The following is a 16,485-nucleotide window of genomic DNA, read 5'->3' on the forward strand; positions in this document are numbered from 1 at the left end:
GTGATAGATAGATAGTACTGTCCTATAGATAGAAGTGATGTGAAGATGTATAGATATATAGATCTATCTATCTATCTATCTATCTATCTATCTATCTATCTATCTATCTATCTATCTATCTATCTATCTATCTATCTATCTATCTATCTATCTATCTATCTATCTATCTATCTATCTATCTATCTATCTATCTATCTATCTATCTATCTATCTATCTATCTATCTATCTATCTATCTATCTATCTATCTATCTATCTATCTATCTATCTATCTATCTATCTATCTATCTATCTATCTATCTATCTATCTATACATCCTCACACCACTTCCATCTATAGGACAGTAGTACTGTCTATGAACTGTGTGTTTGTAAACCCCCCGTTACACTAAATACTTTGGAATGTTTCCCAAAAAGGAACAGGAGATACAAGATTCATCTAAGCCTTCTGGAACAGGGAAGTACTTCAGAACTTTGAGGAACTGTAAGCTAAACAAACCGCTGAATAACCATCACCGTCTCAGTGTACTGCACTTCACTGCCACCTGGTCATTTACAGTAGTTAATTTACTGTAATCAGTTACGTAAATAATGTTTTTTCCTACGCTTTGTCACTCAAATATTTCCCCAGTTTCAGTATTATTAATTGTGTAGTGTTATAAAATACTAGTTGAGAACATTTACAACAAGCGGTGCAGGGGGAAGGCTAAGAGAATTATTAAGGACTCGAGCCACCCGAACAACTGCCTCTTTGAACTGCTGCGGTCAGGCAAGCGATACCGGAGTCTTAAGGCGAGCACAGAAAGACTCAGAAGAAGCTTCTATCCCCAGGCCATCAGGCTGCTAAACAAACAAGAAACAGTATGCAACAACCATCAAATGCACACAGCACACACACCCACACGCACACACTCACTTAAACAAACAACACACTGCAGCACCCACTCTCCACACTTTAGATCACACAAACACACTTTATATTTATTGATAAAGGATTTGCACTACAACTCGTACACCTACTGTAAATTGTACCTAAATTGCACCTCATCCCATTTCTGCCTTGCACTATATAGTATTGTATATTAGTACACTGCACAGTATTGTATATTATATGGTAACTCAGTTACGTCTATTCTGCATCGAACATTGTACATATGTCTATACTGAACACTGTGACCTCATTTTTTTACTTCTAATTTACATGCTATACTATGTTATTTTATTTCATACTTATCTTGTCTTGCACAGTCTCTGGAGCGTAACAGTAAGAAGCATTTTGTATAAAAGTATTCTGTACTTCTGTATGACAACTATTAAAGAAACTTGAACTTGAAACTTGGACTATTTGACGTCGTTATGTTCCAGGAAAGCACCAGTGAATTCCAGTGAACTATAAATGACAATAACATTCTAAAAGGTTATTTCCTGTTACAATGAAATACATTGGAAATACATGTCCCCAACGAGCCTCCATGCTGGCTGTCAGACAGGTAGCTTGTCGGACATAGCAACAGTAACCAAGGGGGGCGGGGCTTTGCGAATGGTCAATTCCAGTGAAACTATTTATAGACCGTTTTGGTGTTTGTAAACAACGATGATATTGTCGGAAAGTGGTAGTCAGCCGTGAGCGCCGAAACCATAAACTAAAAAGGAATGAACAAAGTGTTGATATTTTACAAAATATATGTTTTCTGCCAGAACGTTCAAAGCAATGTCATACTATATGACAAGAGCTGACCGCCAGTTACAGCAATTCATTATTGGGTGAGTAAAGGACAAAATATTTGATTTGATTGTTGTTCTGGTGTTCTGGTCGTGGTATTCACTGACCTTTGGGAAGTATTTCGACATGTACATGGGTCATGTACACAACATCGATTGTTGAGCATTGACCTAATAAAGAACTTAAAGAAGAAAAGGTATTCGAAAGGAGAGCAGAAAATTAAACAATGGAAATTGAGAAATGAAGAAACAAAGAGAAAGTTAGAAGAGAAGGCGAAAGAGAAAGGTGAGACAAACAGAAGAGGATGGAAACAGCTGCGAGGAAATGTTGAAGAAGCGGCAAAGGAAGTCTGTGGAGGACACAGAAGGAAAAAACGAAAAACGAAAAACCTGGTGATGGAATGAGACAGTACAACAGGACACAGAAGGAAAAAACGAAACATATATGGATGAGGAGAGAAGAGGACGAGAGAATATACAAAGATAAAATAAATAAAGTATAGAGAAATAAAAACAGCAAAGAGGATGAAGTGGGAGAACTGGAGTAGTAAGAGATCTAAGCAGTAGTGAGAAGCAAAAGGAAATGAAGAAAGAAGGAAATTACATAAATGGAGCAAAGCATGTAAAAGATGAAAGAGGAGTGATCAAGGTGCAGGAAGAAGAAATATTGTTGCCCACATCAAGGACATGATTACAAGATTTTGTAAGTAAGGAGCAACACTTTAAAGTCAGATCTGGCCTGGATGGGAAGCCAGTGTGGGAGGACAGAATGGGTGTGATATGATAAAATGTTCTAGTTTTAGTTAGTATCCATGCAGCGGTTGCAGCCGCATTTTGGACAAGTTGAAGATGTTTCAGGCTTGAGTTAGGTAGAGTTAGGTATAGCCTGAGAAAAGCACATTACAGTAATCTAGTCATGATGAGACAAGCGCATGAATTAAGGTTTTGGCGTCGGCCATGGTTAAAATAGGACGCATTTTTGCGATATTACGGAGATGGAAGAATGTTATTTTGGTGACATTTCTAATATGTGCATTAAATGAGACGGATGAATAAAAAATGACTCCTTTTTTATGGTGGAGCTCTGAGAGATATGACATGTATCAAATTTGAGAGAGATGTCCTCAAACAGGCCTCTCTGATTTGGGGGTCCAACGACTAACATCTCAGTTGTATCTGTGTTAAGGAGCAGAACATTTAGCGACATACCATTTTTAATGACGATTTTGTAGTTGGGAGGAATCTTTCGGCTTACTGTAATAGGTAAGTATAATTGGGTGTCATCTGCGTAACAATGAAAGTGGAGAATATGTCCCGTTCTCATAATGTGCAGTTGTTTTTCTCAATATATGCTGTTTAAAAATAATTTTATTGTAAAAATAAATATCTGATGTATTGACATACAATTCCTATAAACAAATAATTTGAATAGCAATCATGCACTGAAAACACAATTAAACAGTTATGTCTACCTTAACATCCCTTGTGACACATGGTGTTAATATATCTAAATATAATACAATTTGAGCTCGACCAATTATGTTTTTCAGCTAATTAGATATGTCCTTTATATAATAGAAAATTCAAATATAGGTAAATAAACTTTTATTTTGTATCCCAAGTTATGAAGTCCAAATGGCACCCATTTTTTACCCATATGGTGCATTTATATAGCGCTTTTATCCAAAGCACTTTACAATTATTTTGTTCCTCACATTCACCCATTCACTCACACACCGATGGCGGAGGCAACCATACAAGGTGCCAACCTGCTCATCGGGAGCAATTAGGGGTTAAGTGTCTTGCTCAAGGACACTTCGACACATGTCACCCCACTTCTTAGGGACCTGCACTGGCTCCCCATTGCTGCATGTATCCGCTTCAAGGCCCTCGACCTAGCATACCGTGCTGCAAAGGGAACCGCTCCCGCCTACCTCCGGTCAATGGTCTCTAACTACACACCCTCAAGACCCCTACGCTCTGCATCTTCTGGCCGCCTCAGACCTACTCCTATCCAAGCTCCGGGAGGGTCATCAAAGAGAAGTCGCCTATTCTCAGTCCATGCCCCACAATGGTGGAATGAACTACCCACCCCAGTTAGGACAGCCAAATCACGTCCAATCTTTCGCCGTCGACTAAAGACGCACTTCTTCAACCATTATCTGAATAAAAAAATAAAAATAAAAAATCTAACCCTAACTAACCATACTGTCATGCACTTGTCCTAATAAACTAACCTACACTGTAGCACTCAACACTTTGATGAACATTGTTGCTCAGCTGATAGAGTTGTGCCCTTCCTGATGGCTTGTCGTACAGAACTTGTAAGTCGCTTTGGATAAAAGCGTCAGCTAAATGACTAAATGTAAATGTAAACTCTGAAGCCTCAGACTATGATTATATATACTGTTAAGAGAAGCCTCAGACTATGATTATATATACTGTTAAGAGAAGCCTCAGACTATGATTATATATACTGTTAAGAGAAGCCTCATACTTTGATTGTATATACTGGGAAGTACCGGAGAGAGAGACCTCAGATGAATGTATATACTGTAAAGTGAAGCATCAAACTATGATTGTATATACTGAAAAGTTTGAATTTACTTGTAATCTTGACGGCATGGCAATGACGGTCAAGTGCAGAGACTTTGATTGATTGATTGATTGAAAACTTTATTAACAGATTGCAGAATGGGTACAATACAGTACGGCTCAATACAAAACAACTGCTAAGAGGATGCAGACCAGAAAAAGACCTTCGTCTTGTTTACATCGGGGTCCCCCATTTTCAATTCACAAGGACATTTATGACATACAAGACATACAGATATACAGAACTGTGTAGTAAAAAGAGATCATAAAAAATATACAAGGGCCAGTTTCTAATTGCAGCCACCCGTAGGTGCTCTTTTGAAGTAGTTTTGAAGGAGGGTATAGGGATTCACATTCCTTCATGGTTGTGGGTAGGGCGTTCCACATTATTGTGGCATAATTGCGAATCGTGTTTAGTCCCTTGTTTGAGCCGAATCTGGGTTGAACATGATTTGTGGAACCCCCTCTGGTGTTGTGGTCGTGGAATTCACTGACCTTTGGGAAGTATTTCGACATGTACATGGGTATCCCAGTGGTGTAGTGTATCTTTTTTTTTTATCCACTTTTTCTCCCATTTTCTATATTTTCTCCCATCCCAATTTCGTATCATCCAATTCAACCCGCCCCTGTCACGAACGCTGTTTCTTGCCTCCCACAAGCCGGCTGCAATGTGGACTAAGTCATACATAGCACAAGTCCCCTCCGGTACTTGAGGTAACAGCAGTCGCATCTTTTCACCTGCGCAGCTCGATCTCTCAGTGGCGAGGAGTAACGCGTGGGAGGCTCACACTGCCCCGACACTTCCTGATTCTACTGCGCAGGCGCACCAACCGACCTGTAGGAGTCGCTGTCCACAACGCCCGATCCCCACCCATCAGTTTCCCACCCCCTAATACGGCCAATGTGTATTAGTATGAACGACCAGCTAAACTGAAAGCAATGTGGAGCGCTGGGCTCGAACAGGCAAGCCCAGCGTCTCCGTCATTTGTGGCGAGCGCCTTGCCCACTACGCCACGTAGCCGCACCTGGTGTAGTGTATCTTGTAGACCAGGCCCATTGCAAATTGCTGTACTCTGTCGTCTCTAAGCCATCCTAGGTTGTGAAAATGTGCAGGCCTGCAGGGGTGGTAAGGTGGGTTTTATGAGTAAGGCCAAGCAGTAGTCTGACCAGTTTGTTTTGTGATGTTTGTAGCCTTGTTTTTAGGGCCTTTGAGGTGCTTTGGTACCATGAGGTGCAAGCTATAGTCGTAGTACCCTTGAATGAGTGCTCCTGTTAGAGTCTTCAAGGTATTCTTGTTTACCAGAGAGGAGATCCGACCGGTACAATAATCTTGTTCGTTGGTTGACTATTTTGATTACAACATTGGTTGCCATTTTGTCACAGGAAAGATTTGCCTCTAGGATGGAACCCAGGTAGGTATCAATCGCATCGGTGACCCAACTAATTGCAGCGCTGCTAGGGTCCTGATGAGAGTGCGTAAACACGACCACATCACACCCATCCTCCACTCACTTCACTGGCTCCCCATCACCATCCGGACTGAATACAAAATATCCCTTCTGACCCATCAATGCATCCACCTCAAGATCTCCTCAGTCCTCACCCCAGAACCCTCCACCCGTAACCTTCACTTTAATTGCCTATGTTTTTAAAGTCTGTTTTTACCCTGTAGCACTCTGAGATTTGGTTTCCAAATGTAGAGTGCACTATAAATCGAATGTATTATTATTATTATTATTATTATTATTATTATTATTATTATTATTATTATTATTATTATTATTATTATTATTATTATTATTATTATTATTATTATTATTATTATTATTATTATTATTATTATTATGTGTGTGCCGCCCATCGCATGTGTGTGTCTGCCTGCATGCCGAATAAAGACTTCTCCAAAGTCCAGTTATTATTATATTATTATTATTATGAGGGTAAAAACATCGATTACCATTTCGAGAATAAAAGGTTTCAATCATTCAAACCCTCGCACTAGTTGTATATATCGCGATGACGACTCAGATCTCGCGGTACTCCGGTTATAAGGCGTCACGTGGAAACCAGAGGGAAGTCTTTTCTCCGAGGCGACGCGAGGAAGAGGACACGTATCTGCGCGGCGTGTCGCAGCAGATCTTTTACAAGAATGGTAAGATTTTGGTGTTTATCTGGTGCTAATTGTAAAAAAACAAAGTCAGATTAGTTACACAATGGAACGATACTGAGATATTTGGCTTCAGATAAGCACAGAAATGGTATATTTTGTTTCTTTACAGCTGTTGGATTGTTTGGCCTCCTGGGCCTGGGCTCAGCCCGACCAGAGAGATGACACAGTTAACTAACCTGTTAGCGTGGCGACACAGGATTTATGTTACATAAATAACTTGTCATTTTACAAACATGATTCCCTTTAACTGTCTTTATAAAAAAGACATCGTTTAGTTGGCCGTTGCCCTGCGCACTGCGACACGTGGGTCTTGTGGGACAACGTGGTTAGCTTAGCTGTTAGCCCATCAGTTATATTTTCACTAACAACGTGTTTTAACTATTATGGCACAAACGCACGATTATTAATATGGGTGAATATTTGCACAGGCTGCTCTGGAAAACATCAACACCATTGCCGAAGATGCGTTTTTGTCTTTTAGATATTTAGTCAGTTTTACGCCCCAAGTTTATTTGTCGCATAACATAAGGTACATTACAGTGAAATTATTGGTTCTGTATTAGCCCTATATGACTGTGCTTCATGCAGTATAAAGAGTCAATATCCTTGTGTATTAAATACATACCGGTAAGTACATGTAATATATCAAACTACTAAAGTACAAAATGCAACAAACCCAGGTGTAATGATGTTAAAGTTAAATCTGTCAATCCTCTGAATCTCTGTGTTGAGAGCATACCGTAACTCCTGAACACCTGGGGTCTGCAGACTAATCGATTATCATAATATTGACTGATATTTACCCATATTGGCTTGCATCTGAATTGATGGTGGTATATTAGGGCTGACTCCCTCAGACACGTGGTTAGCTTGTGGCTAGTAGCTTAGCCCTTGAGCCCATTTGACTTGATTGATTGAGAACTTAACAGATTGCAGAATGGGTACAGTTCAATACACACAATTGTTAAGGGCATGCAGACCAGAGACTTTCGTCTTGTTTACATCAGGGTCCCCCATTTTTAATTCATAACATACATGCAGATCAGTACTGCTACATCTATACATTTATGACATACCAGATTTGCAAATACAGTAGTTTGTGATACAAAAAGTACCAAGTGGCGAAGTTAAACACCAGAGGTTGTTACTTTACTATGGTCTATGTTGTATTTTTCATTTGTTTTCAACGTGGATGCCCTTGTGTTTCTCCTCCTAGGTGCTGTTGCACGTCTTGTTCGAACATGCGGCAGGCTATGCTCTGTTCGCCATCAAAGAGGTGGAGGAGATCGGCATGCTGCTGCCTCAGGTCAACATGCTACACATTTTACACAAATGGACATGCATGCAGTCTCTGTATTGTATTAGATTAAAATGTAACTAAAAAGGCAACTAATATTCATTAAATTAGATTAATAGTAGATGGGTCATTATTCAGCATGGTACAACGGAAAGGCCAAACCAGAGTGCAAATGTAACAGTAAAGTTCAATGGTAATATCCAATGTACAGGTAATTAAAGGGGGTATAAAATATATACATTTGTAGCCCCCTTTTTGCCCACCCTGGACTAATGCCATGTCCTTGGTGCTAACACAGGGGGGCAGAGCCAGCTCTCTCATAAACCTGTAGTGAAGGCAATACCACCTCACTGCGGATCCTGTCGGGAGAAACAAGCCACGCTGTCTTCCTGGGAATAATGACTAGTGTTTGTTATTTGATCACATCCCTGTTTTACATGCCCTGGCCTGGATGCACGTGCATAGTTGGTAGTATGTACAGTGATGCAGGTATAAAGGCGGTATGGTAGTAAGTCATACTGGCCAGCAGTGTAACTAGTAAGGGATATGTATAGATATAGTATAAAAAGGATTATATTCAGACCGATTTGGATACAACTAATTGTTCTAGTAGGTTCTTTGAAAGGACCACTGCACTCTGGACAAATGAATACCTCATGTGGCAGAAGAGCGGTACTGTGCAGAACCTTCTCTAACCAAGCGACCTGTTCTATTTCCTCTGCAGGTGGAGGAGAGTGTGCTGAGTATTGCCAAGTTTAACAGCATGGTCAGCCTGGCCGCCTTCTTCCCATTCAAGTCGGCACAGGCTGCCCTGGAAAACATCAACGCCATTTCCGAAGGTGTGTTTCTTTTTGTCTGTTGGATATTTTTGTTTAGTTTTACCCAGGTGTAATGATGTTAAAGTTAAATCTGTCAATCCTCTGAATCTCTGTGTTGAGAGCATACCGTAACTCCTGAACACCTGGGTACAAGCTGAATACTTCTGCTACCAGAAGTCACGTTAACTAATCACAATATAGACTGTGCCGTTTACCCACTGGCTTCTATCTGAATTGATGGTGGAAGTCTATGCGGATGGATGTATACTGTACTTAAACTCTTGTCTCTACTTGCAGGTGTGGTTCATGCTGACCTGAAGCTGTTCCTGGAGACCAACCTGCCCCAGGCCGGGAAGAAGAAGGTCATGCTGGGAGTGAGTGACACCAAGATAGGCGCGTCCCTGCAGGAGGAGCTGGGTCTGTCCATCCAGACGGGAGGAGTGGTGGCTGAGATCATTAGAGGTGAGGCGGCCGTTCCTAATAGTAGTGTATATGTACAGCTATGTATATGACCAAAATTTGATAGATTTCTTGTTTTCAAACTGTTATAATAGTCATATTCTTATCTGTTAGAATTAGGGGTGTAACGGTACACAAAAACCACGGTACAGTACGTACGTACCTCTGTTTTGAAGTCGAGGTTCGGTACAGTGGGGCAAAGTTTGGCTTTCCATGTTCCACTCGGGGGTGATGTAGTGTGCAGTAACTAATTGTACTTGTAGGCTGTCAACAAATATTCTATATTGAAATTAATAATCGACTTGTAAATATTATTTTTTAAATAATTATATTAGTGGGGGAAAAACAGCCCCCGTGGGCGGTTGTTAGTGGTTAACATACCGTTGTGTTCGTTCGGTACACACTGAAACGGGTCGGTACGGATACGTGTACCTTTACACCCCTAGTTAGAATAGTCATAAACGACAAGTAATAAAACAGTCCTGGTACAGGATGCTATGGTTAGGCCGTACTAGAATGCTGGAATAGATTAGAAACATCCTGGCCTGTTATGATGTCACAACATTTCCTTGACCCCTGATGGTTTATACTGAAAATCTGAACAGCCAGGTTGAATACTCGCACGCCTGTATCTCTGTTGCTCCCGGCCACAACGTTAACCATATTCCTATATTCACCCCCCACCCCTCGCTCAGGTCTGCGTCTGCATTTCAGCTCTCTGGTGCAGGGGCTGACGGCGCTGGCTGCCTCCAAGGCCCAGCTGGGTTTGGGCCACAGCTACTCCAGGGCCAAGGTGAAGTTCAACGTGAACCGAGCCGACAACATGATCATCCAGTCCATCGCTCTGCTGGACCAGCTGGACAAGGACATCAACACCTTCTCCATGAGAGTCCGGTAAGCAGCTCTACGGGTCTCAATCCTCCTCTAAACACAGCGCTCTTCTTGATTCTCCAACTGTTATTCAAATTGCCTACACTGCCAAAAGTGTTGGTTATGAGAATTTGGCTAAATGTAATGAATTTGAGGACAAAAAATCTGCAGGAACCCTGGCTGGAAATATCAGCTGCATGTTTTATTTAAGATTTGACCTCAGAGTGGTCCTGTCTCAGTGTACGACATGCCAGAGCAACACGACTCCGAACCATTGGCAGGTCCCATCCAGTGGACCTGATCACTGAAGTGAGTCTGACATCATGGCCAGGAGTTATTGCCCCGTCAGTCACTGGTCTCTTTCAGCTCAAGTGTCAAATTATTTGGCTATAAACTACCAAATCTATTTTATATAACTTATTTCCTGGAGTACATTGCATATTTTTCAGTTGCATTAGCTTGGCTATGCTGCGCCTTTGAGCTACAAACTAGATCATGCTCTGGTTTATAGGTCGGTGTAGTGTTCATTTGAGCCATTCAATGAGCGTGGTGTGAAATATGAAACTGTTTTGGCTGTGGGTAGTCTCATCCGGTGCAGACCGTGCCCCCTAGTTGACTGGCTGTATAGAACTACCCCACACATCCACTCCGCCAGCTTAGTCTGGATGGGGCTGGTCCAGTCACACATGCCCCTAACTACATACCCCTCATTCTAACGAATGAAGGAATGACTTGATGATATAAAAATAACATGCGCCAAAGCACAGTCGGGAGATGCTGCCAAGGATGTACACAAAGCTCTGAGCTTATTTCCATTGTGGTCCTTGTAGGGGGGTAGGGGAATGAGATGCTTAGACATGCATCATACAGACATTTATACCATACCATTTATATACACAACGGACGCATAAAAACATGTAAGGGTGCCTTTTAGCTGAGTGTCTGGGTTAATTATAGTCTACTACATGCCTCTCGTACTACAGAGTTCTAATCACTGCATGTTTCTGCTATTGTTAATTTGGACTAATTCCTCTACAGTGAGTGGTACGGCTATCACTTCCCGGAGCTGGTCAGGATCGTGAGCGACAACTCCCTCTACTGCCGCATGACCCGGCTGATCGGCAACAGGAAGGAGCTGTCCGAGGCCAACCTGGAGGCAATGGAGGAGGTGGTGATGGACAGCGGCAAGGCCCGGGCCGTCCTGGACGCCTCCCGCAGCTCCATGGGTCAGTCACACACCAGTACAATTTTTATTTATTACCATTTTATTATAGCCCCTTTTTTGCCCACCCTGGACTAATGCCATGTCCTTGGTGCTAACACGGGGGGCAGAGCCAGCTCTCTCATAAACCTGTAGTGAAGGCAATACCACCTCACTGTGGATCCTGTCGGGAGAAACAAGCTGCGCTGTCTTCCTGGAAATTATGACTAGCGTTTGTTTGATCTCATCCCTGTTTTTTTTTGTTTTTTTTAATATATATAAACAACTAGGGGGTTCTCAAACTTTTTTTATACCATGACTATTTTATTTAGGCTTGTTTTCGTGACCCCACACTTAATCGAATAAAGGAATATCAAAATAAATCAATACACATTTATAATACTAATTTGTCAATATACTTAGTATTATTATATTATATACTTATTGTTATGCGTTTTGTAAGTCCATATGGGCTGGGCATACCTGTATGTAAGACAAAAATTAAAAACCTATCAATCAAAAATATATATAAAACGAGGCATATTTAGCCAAAATATGGCTTCAACATCACTAGGTCACTGCCAAAGAATCTCTATTTGAAAGTGTAGATAGTGAACGCCTCTACTCTTGTCTCCAGGAATGGACATCTCTCCCATTGACCTGATCAACATCGAGAGGTTCTCTAACCGCGTGATTTCTCTGGCCGCCTACCGTCTGGAGCTGCAGGAGTACCTGCGCTCCAAGATGAGCCAGGTGGCGCCGAACCTGGCGGCCCTGATTGGAGAAGTGGTGAGTTGGACTTCCGTGTTTTCTGTTGCCGCTTTTTTCTTTTAAAAGATTGTGGGACCAATGTCATACCATAATCTGTCAATCCCCTGAATCCTTGTGTTGAACGCTCCGTGGCTGATGGTCCCTTATCCACAACCTGTAATTAATAAGGACGCAATACATGCAAGCTACCACTGGGGGGGGGGGGGGCACAGAGTGCCCAACAGTGAGTTCAGAGACTGCCAGTCTGAGGTGCTTTGCATCCTAAAATGCAGTATAATAAAAAAAGTAGGTGTTTTTGTAGTTTCCCCCGTGTTCTCATTGGTGTGAGTCTGACCTTGTTCTCCTCACATTTTAGGTGGGAGCTCGTCTGATCTCCCACGCTGGAAGCCTGACCAACCTGGCCAAATACCCAGCCTCTACTGTGCAGATCCTGGGAGCAGAGAAGGCCCTGTTCAGGTACTGGGGCGCCCCCTCCCTGCTGGGGAAAGCCGCGGCTGCGGTGATGGCAGGGCTGGGCCGGAGCAGAGCAGGGTGACTGGAGGAGGCGTCCTGTATAGGTCCTCCTCTGGGGTGATCCCTCTCTCCCTGATGCACCTCCCATAGTCTGAGCAGCCGCGCTCAGCGCTGAGGTAGAGACAGAAAACAACTTAATGCACAAGCTCTAATTTTAGGCAGTGTTTTCCAAAAAATGTGACCGTGACTATTAAACCGGTTATGTTTTCTCAGAGCCCTGAAGACTAAAGGCAACACCCCCAAGTACGGCCTCATATTCCACTCCACCTTCATCGGCCGTGCTGCTGCCAAAAACAAAGGACGCATCTCCAGATACCTGGCTAACAAGTGCACCATCGCCTCGCGCATAGACTGCTTCTCCGGTTAGTGTCACTGATCCCAAGACTAGTCTCACGTGGCCGTATTTTGCGATGATGCTAATATTTTTCGTCAACAGCATTCAACCCATGGGTTGATGTTGAGAAGCTAATGCCTGAGCAAAGCCACGCGTCTCTGTAGGACCGCTGCTCTCTGGCTGTGCAGCTGACTGATTAGTTGTCTTTTCCTCCACAGAGGTCCCGACCAGTGTGTTCGGGGATAAGTTGCGTGACCAGGTGGAGGAGCGCTTGTCCTTCTACGAGACGGGAAACGCGCCTCGCAAGAACCTGGACGTCATGAAAGAAGCTGTGAAAGAGGTGAGATCTGCTTTGACCTCTGATGGCCTGGTTCTTCACATTATTTTGTAGTTAAAATTGGGGAACATGAGCGTTTGTCCACATGTTACTCCAAAGAAGACTTGTTATAGGGCTGGGCATTATCGTGATATCACGATAACTATATGATAATGTTAACAAATATCGATAATTATCAATATCAAGCGATATGATAAGTATTAAAAAAAAAAAAAAGTGGGCCGCGAGCAGCCACGGGAGGGCAGCGAGATGATTTTTTTTTGGTGGACAGGCCACTGAACTTAGAAGCAGGCCAGGACAGTGTTTCTAGTTGTATTCTAAAATTCTATTGTATTCTAAAATTTGACTATATGGTTTTATATTAACTTAATAAATAAACAAAAACGAAAAATCTACTTATTTCAACGAACATTTCAAAATAAATAACAGATTATGCACATAAAATGCTGAAAACAACCGAAGCAACAATAGTATTTTAATGAGGCTATTATTATTATTATTATTATTATTATTATTATTATTATTATCATTATTATTTTGCAACAAGTTAGCCCTCTCATAAATAGCACCTATAAATAACTAACTTGAACTAACTTAATAGGATTGAAGTGATATTTGGCTTAAAAAATCGGTCGCATGGCAAAAATCTGGGTCCCGGCCTGAAAAGTTTGGGAACCCCTGCGTTATATGATATTACCGGTATGTTTGACTGTTGTCTTTTCCTACATTAACAGCCACCACTGTAAACAATTTTTTTACCGATAGACTATGCAATGCCCCCCCCGTAAAATCTATAATCTAATTAATTAATAAAAAAACAAACGTTTGAACGTCCATTCGAAAAACCCTGGCGAACGTTCAAACCTTAAAAACGGGGTTCGGGGACAGCCTTACCACATGTGCACCGTGACTCGCAACTGGAGACTAGCTCTGCTAGCACACATAGCCTACTGTGTACAGACTTTTTTAATTTTAAATTGGAAAGCAAACAAAATAAATGGGACGAGAGAAATCTCAACTTGGTCAGTATTGTCATTTGGACAAGCAAAGCCATTACTTTAAGTTGCAAGAAAGACGAGTCTGTCCACTGTCTCTGGTTTTAAAACTGCCCTGTTGCAGCTCAAATTATTATATTTTTTATTATCTATTATTAAAATATATCGCGATAATTATCTTATCGCCCAGCCCTAACTTGTTATAATTTAAGTGTTCAGAACTCCAGGGGGGACATGACTAACTGAAGGTAAAGTGGTAAAATCTAGTGTTCGTCCTGAACGGTCCTGGTCGACGTGCTGTGAGTGATGACAACATCTTTCCCCGACTTACCTGTGGGGGTGAAACTGATTTAATGAGCCTGACGCAGCACCAACCACTCGCTTGTCAATTGTCCACATGTCACTATTTTTCCCCATCACATTAATGCATATTTTCCCCACCATATCCCCAGGCTGGTGACGTAGCAGCTGAGATCAAGAGAAAGATAGAGAAAAAGGAGAAGAAACGCAGAAAGCGTGAGAAGAAGGATGCGAACGGAGACACTAACGGAGTCGTAGAGGTATGTAGTTGGTAGTTAGTATGAGGGGTATGTTGTAAGTAAATTTGACCAGTAAAAAAAATCTAGCAGGAATGCTGTAAATAGCTGCATGTTTTATTTAAGATTTGACCTCAGAGTGGTCCTGTCTCAGTGTACGACATGCCAGAGCAACACGACTCCGAACCATTGGCAGGTCCCATCCAGTGGACCTGATCACTGAAGTGAGTCTGACATCATGGGCCAGGAGTTATTGCCCAGTCAGTCACCGGTCCCTTTCAGCTCCAAGTGTAATTTTATTTAGCTATAAACTTACCAAATCCACTGAAGTGAGTCTATCATAAGCACTTAGAACTACTGTGGGGGGGGGAGTAGTTATTGACCCGTCAAAGTCGCCACCAATCATTCGCCACCAATCATTCTAACCTCCTCTCCTCTCAGGTGAAGGAGGAGAACGGCATCAAGGAGGAGGATGCCTCCGAGACCCCCCTGACTGAGAAGAAGAAGAAAAAGAAGCGGGAGGCTGAGGAAGAGGTCAAGGAGGAGGTGGTTTCAGAGAATGGGAATGAGGCAGCTGCCACCCCGGCCAAGAAGAAGAAACGAAAGTCTGAGGTCTTGGAGGAGCCTGCCGCTGAGGACGCCCCAGAGACCCCCCTGACTGAGAAGAAGAAGAAGAAAAAAAAGAAGGACCAGGACGAGTAGAGGTCTCAGACGGGACTGTATGATAGTTTTAATATGTACAGCTTTTTGTTTTCTGGACTTGGAAACCAACCACGAGCGGTTGGAGGTGGGATGTGTTTTCTTTTATACTCTGTGGAAACGAACCTCAACGCACTTTACACTGAAGACTTGTTCAGCTCTGTGCCTTGAAGTTGATGTAATTACTCCTTGTAAATAACCTTTACTGCAGCTGTACCCCCCCCCCCCCTCCTCCAAATAACCTTTAACCTCTTCACAGTCCAACGGCCCGCCCTCTTATCTGTATGCATGTCTCACTGCATGTCGCAGCACACTTGCCATTAGTGTCTGAACAAATATATCGGTTGAAAGCTAAGATGTCTTCCAAATTCGTTACCAGACCAAGATTTTTTTAGCCAATGAAATTCTGGAAATGACTGCCGGGCTTTATCCCAGGATATATAATGGTTTTCTCTGCGTAAGGTCCAGATTAGTTCGGCATCTGCTGCACATTAACCACATGCATCGGACAAATGGGGCTACAACACGCCTGACTTGCATACCCAAGTAATGTGCGATTTATTATACTTTTACTTTGGGTATGCATCGACAGGCGTTTTGTTAAATTTGCAGGACTGTTAAGAGGTTAATGCAGCTGTGACTCCTCCTCCCCTCTTTCTTCGTCATTGTTATCAGTGTAAACTTGTAGAGTAAAGATCTTGCAAAACAATGTCATTAAGATCAGTAATCTCATTTTCATTTAAACATAGTATTGTTTGTGCCACATGTTTCCATTTAAATAAATGTATTTTTGCCACTATCTCCACAATGGTTACTAGTCTACCTGTACTCTTGTTTTAAAATTGTGTCTGATGGGGAAATACTCACAATAACTGGGAAGCAAATTCTAAATCTGCATGAAGTTTCAACATTGGAAGAAAGTTTGTGATGTGCAAAAAAAACTGACTGCCTGGCACCATCATCATTGCCACTTTGACAATGCATTAGTTTTTCTAGTCCGACAAGATTGATACCAATTTCCCCTGCAGGTTCAGTAGAAAAGTGGCCCAACTGCAAGCGAGCCAGTACAAACTAAAGGAGGCGGATACAGGTCAGCTAGCTGAGCACAAACTAAGGGATGCGGTGATGGTGGTAGCGTGTTCTTGAACTCACTGCTGTTATAAAGCCTGA

General features: G+C 42.2%; 1 protein-coding gene across 1 annotated transcript; it reads left to right on the forward strand.

Moving 5' to 3' along the window:
• The first annotated feature begins 6,400 nt into the window (after window positions 1-6,400).
• Window positions 6,401-16,116, forward strand: nop56 (NOP56 ribonucleoprotein homolog). The gene is made up of 12 exons (XM_084316120.1): window positions 6,401-6,467; window positions 7,702-7,791; window positions 8,507-8,621; window positions 8,898-9,062; window positions 9,755-9,953; window positions 10,968-11,155; window positions 11,768-11,919; window positions 12,257-12,357; window positions 12,628-12,776; window positions 12,967-13,088; window positions 14,533-14,640; window positions 15,058-16,116. The coding sequence occupies exons 1-12, from the start codon at window positions 6,465-6,467 to the stop codon at window positions 15,316-15,318; spliced, it is 1,653 nt and encodes a 550-aa protein (XP_084172246.1). The 5' UTR covers window positions 6,401-6,464; the 3' UTR covers window positions 15,319-16,116.
• The last annotated feature ends 369 nt before the right edge of the window (window positions 16,117-16,485 follow it).

This window comes from Notolepis coatsorum (genome assembly GCF_963971535.1).
Source record: "Notolepis coatsorum genome assembly, chromosome: 6".
In the NCBI taxonomy this organism is placed as follows: domain Eukaryota; kingdom Metazoa; phylum Chordata; class Actinopteri; order Aulopiformes; family Paralepididae; genus Notolepis; species Notolepis coatsorum.

What these genes read in the sequence shown, in the direction of transcription:
- nop56 (XM_084316120.1), top strand. An exon ending in CGCCTCCCGCAGCTCCATGG is followed by an intron (nt 11,156 to 11,767) that starts GTCAGTCACACA and finishes TCTTGTCTCCAG; the next exon opens with GAATGGACATCTCTCCCATT. An exon ending in GCGCATAGACTGCTTCTCCG is followed by an intron (nt 12,777 to 12,966) that starts GTTAGTGTCACT and finishes TTTCCTCCACAG; the next exon opens with AGGTCCCGACCAGTGTGTTC.